Source organism: Monopterus albus, unplaced genomic scaffold (genome assembly GCF_001952655.1).
Source record: "Monopterus albus unplaced genomic scaffold, M_albus_1.0 scaffold328.1, whole genome shotgun sequence".
NCBI lineage: Eukaryota > Metazoa > Chordata > Actinopteri > Synbranchiformes > Synbranchidae > Monopterus > Monopterus albus.
In genome coordinates, this window is record NW_018128208.1 from 148,111 (window position 1) to 158,216 (window position 10,106).

Consider the following 10,106-nt stretch of genomic DNA (forward strand, 5'->3'; position numbering starts at 1 on the left):
AGTCGATCAGGCTTCTCCTGTGACACGGCTGACATTTACAACTGACGTGAAGAATGTAAATCCATGATGTTTATTTCTGCCAGGAGTCATTGTGTTCATGAGTAAGCGAGCAGGTTAGGAAGGTATGTAGACAGGCAGCTAAATGTAGGTCAGTGTCTTCACCCTTTTTGTTTCTTTGACCACAACAGCAGTAGTTTCAGAGGAAGTAATGACATGACATAACACTTTAACATTTTATTTTTGTCTTTGAAATATTTACAGGGGAAGGGCTGGATATGTGACAAGGTGGAGATGAGAATTAGTACGAGAGTGAAACCGCTGAAGAAAAGGAACTGACACAGACAGAGGTAACAATGTGAAGATGACTGGTTTCTATTGCATTTAAGTTGGTTAAATATTGAAGAAGCTGGTGTGATAGCCACGCCCACAGTGAATTATAAAGCAGAAGAATGTGAAGAACAGATCTGAACCTTCTGGGCTCCAGACAGTTTGCGTTATAAACTAGAATCCTTTCAACAATTTCTACGAGTCATTCAGGTTGTGTGGAAAACAATAGATCGTACAAACACTACACAACAGGTATTTCAGTCTAACCTCATTAATGATTTACCATCACAGATAGGAAGTTCACCAGAGAAAGAGAGAAGTTAACCAGCTCTATTTTTAGGCTGTCATCGTACTGTGAGAATCACTTTCTTCTTATGGCCTGTAAGCCTTAACATTAATGCTAGCAGCATTTCTGGGCAAATATTTAGGAATGTTAACATGCTCCTGATCAGTAAAGCCTTGACCAGCAAGGCTTCCAGGCACAGATGAAGACACATGATTAGGGAGAGCGCCACAGAGCAGAGTTGCTTATATAAACATTACAGGGTGCAAGCAGCTGGAGCAAATGAGGCATTTTCTTTCATCTGAAATTTGTGAAAAGCCTTTCTGGTTCTAATTCTTAAAATGTTAAAGAGACAGGTCGACGGTTTGGGAAGTTTACTTATTCTTGTTCTTGCTGAGAATTGTGTATTAATGAGTGAGCTTTAATGCTGCTAGCCGTTTCCCCCTGCTTCTAGTCTTTATGATAAGCTAAGATAACTGGATGCACCTTCATGAGAGGCGTATCAATCTTTTCATCTAAGAGGCTATTCATGCTTTGCGCAACCGCACGTCCGCTAAGGTCAAGTCAGGCAATTTTCATCATCCTCCTACATCCACATGGATTCTGCATGTACATCCAAGTGCAGACTAAAAGTTTGTGTCTGTGGAGCAAAAGCCTCAACTATGCATGTGCCACAGTGCTAGAAAACAGTTGATGTACACAGACAGAAGGCAGACCTTCAATGTGAAGTATGGAAGGAAGGAATGCATGCGTTTACCTTGTCCGTACGACGGTATGCGCAAAGCATGCCTGTCCCTTTACTCATGACAGAAAAGTGGATAAGTGCATTTCCCAAGATGTCTACCTATTCCTTTAATGGGCACAATGTTAATTATTCTACAAGATGGTGACTGTCCCATCCTCATAGCTCCTGCTCCGTCTTCACCTGAGCCGCCTCAGACGGGCTGCTCTGTGGCTCTGACTGTGGAGTCTGGTTCTCGTTGACGAGCATGCTGAAATGCCAGTCATTCAAACGAGAAAAGTCCTCAGTGTATGGGCCAAAGTTCTGGTTAAAATTCACATCCATGTTCGCAAACATGGAGCTGGCGTCAGGCCCCTGTTCAAGGCCGGAGGGCATGGAATAGGAGAAGCTCTGCTCGGTGAGCATTTCCCTAAATTCAGGTATTTCTAGCAGTTGATTAAGGAGGGCTGTATCCTCTATGCAGCTGTTTGAGTCCATGGGCTCGTAACCCATATCCCCCAGATCGGAGGAGCCAGGCTGGGCAACGCAAAGGCTCTCATCTGGAGACATCATGGTCTGAGGCTGCGGGAAGTGGAAGGGCTGCTCCGCTGCAGGTGCACCCTCTGCTGCAGGAGGAGGAGGAGGAACAGATTGTGTTACAGAGAAAAGAAACATCCGTTAGAAATATGACAAAAAGTTCGTTATCAGGTAGAGAGTGTTACACGTGGGCTGTGTCATATGATTCCAGCTGTTTGATATTATTTAAATCTTTTCCAAAAACTTTTCGTTAGAGACGTATATAGGCAATTTGAGTGATGTAAGACCAAAACATTACTGGTGTCTAATCCAGCAGTCCTGCCATAAAGCTGGAGTTACCTTCATGGAGGTACCTTCAGTTTTTGTTCAGACCGTTTTATGAGAGGTGCTGATTCAACTGACAAGTGTTGCTATTATTTTGTCCACCACATTTATAAGTAGTTAGACCCTTTACCTAAGTAAATGTATCAATACAGTGAAAAAAATACTGTTACAAGTCCTACATTCAAAATGTCACTTATAAAATTATTAGCATCAAAGCATACTTGAGTTCTTAGAATATTGTAATATTTGTAGTAATCTGGTTCTGAAAAGTAACTAAAGTTGTAAAAAAAGTGCAGTATTTGCTTCTGAATGATATTTCGCTAAAGTAATAGAAAATCAAAATATTCAAGTACAGATACCTCAAAATTGTACTTGGGTACAGCACTTGAGTAAATGTACTTAGTTACTTTTCAGCACTGAGTGAGGATAGGCTAAATAACAGTATCATGCAGTACTGCTCGACAGCAACGCAAACTACAGCCTCCAAAACAATCACACAGTTGAATCCACAGCTCTCAAACAGTTTCAACACAAACTGAACATTATCACCTTCATGAAGGAGGGTTTGTTGTAATGCTGCAGTATTAGCTCGGTGTACCCAATGAACCCGGGGGCTGTGTAATGTTCTGTACAGTTAAATACACTGCTTGTATCCCAGTTTCATTACTCCCTGGCATCTTTAGTTGTACTTTAATTTTATTCTGCTTCACATTTGATTTGTGTATAGCACAGTAGAATTATTTCACTGTGTCTATCAATCATCTCAGGCACAGAGATAACGAGATAACACTGTCTTATTGTAATACACCTGTATCTGTGACACAGTTCTCTATTGTGGAACAACCTGTTTGGGCAGTTTTAGCAAAGGTCATGCTGTCTTTTGGTTACTAATCACGTCATGTGACATAATGACAAGTAGGCAGAAATTTAACGAATTTTAATGTTAACAAACTTGTTTCACGCTACAGCACTGACAACTGAGATGTGCCTACAGGTTAACAAGAAAGAAGGAAAGGTGGCAGGCGGCCTTTGAGTTAAGATTATTTTATGAAAATAATTCTTTCCGAGGTTAAAAGTAAATTTTCACCCTCATGTCCAAAGTTGAAGCCCACATCTGTGTTTATAAAGCTCAAAATGTTTCAGTTTTTGGTGAAATTGTCATAAATGTATAAATGGAATTATATGTTTATTATTAAGGTCATAGTTAAACGTGGTGTTGTACTGGACTACAGTATATTTAGAGGTGTTTCTATATCTTTGTCCTCCCCAGCTACATACATGGGTGGGTCAGAATATTAGGAGGCTCCTAACTGCCTCAGCTTGACTAAAGAAACATTAAAATCATTAAGGGTTCAAGCCTCACCTGTCACACAAAGTTTGTCCCTGAAGCTGAGGTTCGACTTAATCTTCGTCTTCCGCTTCACCTCGTATGGATCTGAAATGGGAGACAGTTTGGGAGTATGTACATTAATCTCTTGTTACCATTTCTATCTAAAACGTTGCCAATCCAGACCACTGTACAATGATCGCAGTGGTAAAACAACCACAGACAGCTCAGTGCTATATAGTCCTGACTGACCTGGGTTGTGCGGCAGGTACGTGAAGTTGACAGGCTCGCTCTCCATCTGGTCTGAGATGCGCCGCAGGACAACACTGACTTCCTTCTCCTCTGTGATGTCCTGTTCCTGGTAGGGTGGAGTCTTAAACACGATGGCAATCTGCCTGTGCACGTCTGACTGAGCAAACTCCCCGTTCGCCTTCCACGACCCTCGTCTGAAGAGGATTTCTATGTCATCTGTCGATCAGCAGCGACACACACATTAAACCAAGAGAAATGAGAAAATTCTCAAAGTTGACAATTTTTCAAGGTATTTTTCTTTTTAAAAAAAAAACAAAAAAAAAACAAACCTTTAAAATCTGCCATAAAAGCTACTAACATTTTGCTCTAGAGTGGCATGGACAGTTACATTATTTATACATTCCTTTTAGAAAAAAATGGATAGCAAACATCAGTACTGTTGTTAAATTTGACTTTAGTTTTTGCTACAGTTTTGTTTAAGCTTTCTTCTAAATGATCCAGAAATCAATTTTTTAAGAAACCTGAGGTGAGAGGTGTGAATGTTTTCCTCTTACCTTTCTGCACTTTGTCACACAACATGTAGATTTCTGTCTTGCCAGTGCAGGGACCTCTATTCATGTTCAAACAGCTGATCTTCAGTTGTGAGGTCGTCGTGGCCTCTGTGAAAGAAACGAGCATGCGTTAATGCTCGGCAATCAGGAAATACAATTTTGGTTCAGTGGGTTACACGGTGGTCGAGACAGTTTGCATGTCTGGCAGCGTCTTACTCTTGTCATAGATCGGATTGGACACCACCGGGCTGAGACTGTCTTTTCTGCCGTCGTCCCACTCGAACTCACACTGGAAACACAGACGCACTGCATTCATGTCCATGTCTTCGATGCCCTTTGAGTGACCAGCTGAGGGATGAAGAGACTGCATCAATCATGAGATCTGTTTTTAGGAGTCGCAGTGAATTTTAACAGAGGAAAGAAGAAAGCATCTTCTTTTAGCTGAGGTTGAAGTGTGTGTGTGTGTGTTAGGATCCAACTCACTTTGAAAGGGGTCGATATTTTGGCTTCTTCTTTTCTGAAGAGAAAGTTCCAGCTCTTTCCTCCTCACACACTGGATACCAAGGTTAGCAAAGCTGCAAGTCCAGAGCGGTGAGAAGAAACACTTTGTTAGGACACCCTGTACGCTCAGCAGTGGAGTGGAGGGTGAAATGCAAATGCAAGAAAGATGTAATGTTAAGAGTGCAAGGTAAAGAAACTAAGTCTAATCAAAAGCTCTGTGTTGGAGACAGATGTGCACCTGTGGCGTCTGTTGTTGTTGGGATTGAACGAGACCACACAGATTCCCGAAGTGTTTGGGCAGTCTTTACCCACAAGGCAGTGGGGGTGAGGCCGGTGTGGGAGGTCTTTGGTCACCAAGGAAACAGTTACTGTGACCCTCTTTATGTGGTCAATGGGACCCTGAATCTGAGAGAGAGAACAAGAAGAAAGAGAGAAGTATGAAGGAGACATAGAGAACAATAAACACACAGTCACCAACAGCTGAGGCCGAACAAACACCCCGTTTCCACCTGACACTAGGGCACTCACTACTAAGCACTTATCAAAATACCTGCCAATTCATTTTCATATGATCAACTAATTGGTGAATAGTTGCAGTTCTAATCTTTTCTGGATTCTTCGTGCCACTATGTCTGCATTTATATAGTAACTGATAAATCAGTAAATTTCCAAATTGCAGAAATACACTGATTTATTTTTTTCAAGAATTTCCAAAGTCCCCGACAGTAATGTGCTATGATTGAGTCTGCCTAAGGTGGAGATGAATGTGTAGGTGTGTTTGTTAGTGTGGGCTGGCAGGAGACAAGCCGCCTGTCTTTGACCATACTTGAGCTGGGGTTTGTGGGACTTTCTAATTGACTCCAGCAACCCACATCCTTCCAGCTCCACCCATTTATGCAGAGGGTTCAAGTGTAAACACCAAAAAAAACAAAGTCTGCGGGTTTAAAACTGTGTCAGGGAGGGGGTATACCAATATCAGAATAAAGAGAGATTGACTCAGTTATGACTGTACCTCTATTGCAGGCTGTGTCTTGTTAGTTTCAGTACTAGACACCCCCAGAATGCTGCCGGCCGAGCGCCCTTCACATTCATAGCGAAACCTCATGCCTCTGTCTTTGGGTTCCTCCACCACCACCAGTTTTGGCTTCTCCAGAATCTGCTCCAGTATCTCAGTGTCACCTCTGCTTTGAGAGGTGGTGATGTTGCAGCTCCTAGAAGCCCCTCGACTGCGCCGAGAACAACTAGTTGAAGACCCAACTCCCTCGGGCGGAGGAACTGACGCCATCCCTCTGGAAGTGCACGACTGCTGCAGGGGCTGGGGGAAGGTGCAGGTTGGCTGTAGGAAAAAAAAAACAGCACAGCCTTATTCACAACACAAGCTTTTATTAACCTTTTGCAACAGGGACCAGACTAAAACAGCATCATAAAACAAAACTAGATAAGACAACAGATCAAAGGTTAAGGCCATTAACAGGGTTATGCAATATTAGAATGGAGTCATTAACCAGAGGGATACACCATGCTGCTTAATATCTATAACAGGTAACAAGTTCTCCTGAGCTGCTTTCATCATCTGCTACCTTGGGTCCCACATACTTTTAGCTTGAGATTTCACATGACAACCAGTTTGGTGCTATAGTAAAACGCATAGCTCAGGGTTCAACCAGTGGATTCCAACCTTTTTGATTAGACACCCAAAAATCAAGTGATGTTTCAGGTGTCAATGAGTTGTTCTGAGTTGAAATGATTAGTTGATTAACTGATCTTGACAAATTTAAAACTTCAGTCAAAAATCATGAAAAAAATGTTTGCACATTTCCAAAGTTGCTGCCTCTGTGTCACATACTGTAAAGTGAATAGTTGAGGCTTTGGCCTAATAAACCAAGACATTGGAGGATGTCACATTCAGTTCAGCAACGATTTCTGACAATGATTTGTTGTTCTGTAGACTAACCGATTAATCAGTTAACTGGCAGAATAATCTATAATAAAGATACGTCTTAGATGCAGCCCTAGAGTTGTTAGCAGCCAGACCTTTGCCCCTCTGAACATCATGTGAGGTACAAAATGGTAAAAGTATCCTATTCAGAAAAGCCACAATTAGAGAAAAGACCAAATAAAATACAATATAAACATGCACAACAGATTCCATTTCTTTCCTGTCCCATTAATGAGCTCATGATAGCACCAGGATCCAACCCCCTAGACTGGACTAAATTACTGTATATAGCTGCTCCAGCAGTTAAGTGGTGGTACTTGCATGTTTATATGTCAGTGTTAATCCAAAATATAATCAGGAACCTTCAACTACATTTCTCTGAAAATATCTATGCAGCTTTTACTGTAAAAAAAAAAAAGAAAGAAAAAGAGCATTTTTAGATTCTTGTACTGGTACATTTAATTAGGTGAAACATCCAAGTACTTGTTCCACTAATGTAACAGGCTTCCTGTAGAGAACAGCAGAAAGCGAAATGTAAATAGTTCCTGGCATGTAGCACAGAACCAGATGTCTGCCATCCATTAGAGCAGATGACAGTGTTAAGTGAAGCCTGCTGCATCAGAGCTGCAGCAGTACTAAGTCCCTGCATGTTTCTCCTCCATGCATGTGTTTTGTATTGGCACACATTGTCAGCCATGTGCTCTTTGACTCCTCCTCTGAGTTTTGATGTCTTAGTTTTTCCGTTACACCACAGACCACTAAGCTTTTCCGTTCCCACTCAGGCACGGTGTGTCTCTCTCTCCCTCTGTGCTGCTTTTACTTTCTCTCTCTGTAATGCATCACAAATCAACAATATATGACTGTGAAGCCAGTGGCCTTATTGTGATGTAGAATAAAGTAAACATGCCACAGATAAAATTCTAGAAAACAAACTTGAAAGTGTCAGATCTGTAACACCAGGTTACCAACAGATGAATAATCAAACCTGCAGGGAACCTAGACGTAAAGCTGACTCTGTTCAGGCTGAGAGTTCATGAATCCGTTGCTGCAGAGACCCGGGTGATGCCTGCGCATGAGATCATGTTTCACAGTATCCTGTTGAGCCGCAGATGTCTGTCGTCTCAGCCCGACAACAGTTAGCGTTAAAAAGCTGTAGCTAAACAAAAGCCTGGCAGACTGAGTCAGCGAACAGGAAACAGGAAGTCAGCTCAGCCTGACATAGATCAACCAATTGGAGAAGCGGAGCACTGGGCAAAGAATGTGACCTTTAACCCCCGGTGGGTTTGGCTAGTAAACAGAAAGGACGGCAAACTGAAAGTAGGAGTCAGATTACAGTTCTTCCAAGTTGTCCAAGTTTTCCTCCTTGCCTTCTTCCTCCTCCTCCTCCTCTCGCTCAGCCTCCTCCCACAGAAAAGTATGCCAGGGAGGTACATCAGCCTCTGTCACAGGCCAAAAGACGTGGAACTTTTCAACTAAATTTATTTACACAAAAAAAAAAAAAACCCAGATACAGAAAAGACACGTGCAGACATTTGTTAATCAACACGTTCATGTGCTTTCTGATGCCCTGCTTTATTTGTACACCTGTGCTGCGGCGTTACTACGGCCTTATCAGATTACAACAGCCCTCCTGGGTGTGTGTGTGTGTGTGGGTAAACCACATGCTTTATGGCACGAGCCTGACCTGCCTGGCTGTCTGTCTAATTACTTGCCCTGCACAACAACAAAACATCCAGCCATCTGCAGGCTTCACATGTACCACACTGCAGTCACCTCTTTTCACAGAGGCAGAAGCTTCCTCTTTTGTAATAGTAGCTAGTTTGCCACAACTTCCTTAATTCATTCAGTCACAGGATGAAACTAACTCTTCTAATAGGTTCTATACATAACTGCATTTGGAAGACATGTTTGTCGCATCCTTGGCTCCAAACTGGACGCCGTCACCTTCTTCTAACATAACCCCCACCTGAAAGAAACACCTTCATACTTCATTGGTGAGCGTTACCAACAGTCGTCCCGGAAACCAGTAACCGAGGCAGAAACCAGACGAGAGCAGAAAACATCAACACAAACGCCAGCACTGCTTTTGAACTCACTCACCTGACACGCGGTGCCTCTTGACACCAGTACAGGATGAGACGATGGCGAGGAGCGCTGCCGGGACGTACCCTGGTTGTGGCTGTGCGGTGGCTGACACAGGTCAGCAGGGGGCAGAGGTGGTCCAGGAAGGGGGGGACCTGACCGCCTACCTTCTGCTATGATGATTTCTTCAAGCATGTCTGTAAAAATAAATAAATACATAAATAACAAATAAACAAATAGTGTCTCCTATTGCAAATTAACACTGATCCACTGTTGGTCCACAACAGCTGAGAGCAGCCTCATTTAAATTCAGATTTCATGACTGATTGATCAGATCGGCACTGACACAACACTACAGTTAACACCGCGCTCTCTTTGGCTCCTTACAGGCTGAGAAGGGAAAAGGCAATTATCAGTTATCTTAACAAGTCATTTTCACACACCCTGAAGACACTTTACATATAGAAATCAACGTGTTGTTTATTGAAAAGACTAAGCCTAAAAATGTAAGAAAATAAAATGTCTTATTTTACATTTTCTTAGCTTCTTACGAGGTTTCTTGAAGGGAGCCGTGTAGTCTGATACTTATTAAAGGAAAAACAGAGATGTGCTCCTGAGAGCAGTTGTTTCACTGAGTTAAGTTCATTCATGACTTCCAGATGAATTTCCATAACAGAAACCCTGTGTTTTTGTATTTAGATCCGTTTCATGGTCAGTGTTACAGCAGTGTAGGACAAGACTGTGCCTTTTGCGTTGACTGTCTATCACTACATCAGGAAAGCTCAGCACATCATCATATTTATACTGTGGCCAATTTCAAACAAGTATAAAAAATGTTGTGTCAAAATGACCTGCTAGTTGGTGCTCAGATCCTTTACTCAAAGAGCCAACGCCACAGTTTCAAAATACTCCATGATAAGTAAACGTCTTGCATTTAAGTAAAAGTATTATCAACAAAATGTAAAAAAAAACATTAAAATATAAGTATTGGTTGTGTAGTTAAATGTCCCCTGTGACTGATATATTATACAACATTAGCAGATTCAAATAGATGTAACTGTGTATAAGTAGTATTTTATTGTCGTCTCTGCTGGAGCTACTGTTTACTACTGGTTCCCAAACTAAGGGTGAGGGCCCTACAAATGGTCACCACGTCATTCTACCTCTTTAATCAAGACTGATGTATGAAAGAAGAAAGAAATGCTCTGCTACACTAATATACAGTGGGTACGGAAAGTATTCAGACCCCCTTAAATTTTTCA

General features: G+C 42.0%; 1 protein-coding gene across 3 annotated transcripts in view; it reads right to left on the minus strand.

Annotated features, from left to right (window-relative positions):
• Window positions 1-221: 221 nt before the first annotated feature.
• Window positions 222-10,106, minus strand: part of relb (v-rel avian reticuloendotheliosis viral oncogene homolog B) — a 12,705-nt gene continuing 2,820 nt past the window's right edge. Inside the window, exons 3-11 of one of the 3 annotated variants that reach the window (XM_020624515.1) lie at window positions 8,863-9,041; window positions 5,836-6,159; window positions 5,062-5,228; window positions 4,806-4,897; window positions 4,539-4,670; window positions 4,326-4,430; window positions 3,772-3,987; window positions 3,556-3,627; window positions 222-1,954 (exon numbers count right to left, since the gene is read on the minus strand). In XM_020624515.1, coding sequence (XP_020480171.1) covers window positions 1,512-1,954; window positions 3,556-3,627; window positions 3,772-3,987; window positions 4,326-4,430; window positions 4,539-4,670; window positions 4,806-4,897; window positions 5,062-5,228; window positions 5,836-6,159; window positions 8,863-9,041 — 1,730 coding nt within the window. In that variant the 3' untranslated portion in view covers window positions 222-1,511. Of the gene's footprint in view, window positions 1,958-3,555; window positions 3,628-3,771; window positions 3,988-4,325; window positions 4,431-4,538; window positions 4,671-4,805; window positions 4,898-5,061; window positions 5,229-5,835; window positions 6,160-7,747; window positions 7,941-8,862; window positions 9,042-10,106 lie in introns of those variants that run through there. The other 2 variants (XM_020624514.1, XM_020624516.1) reach the window with 2 other exon arrangements.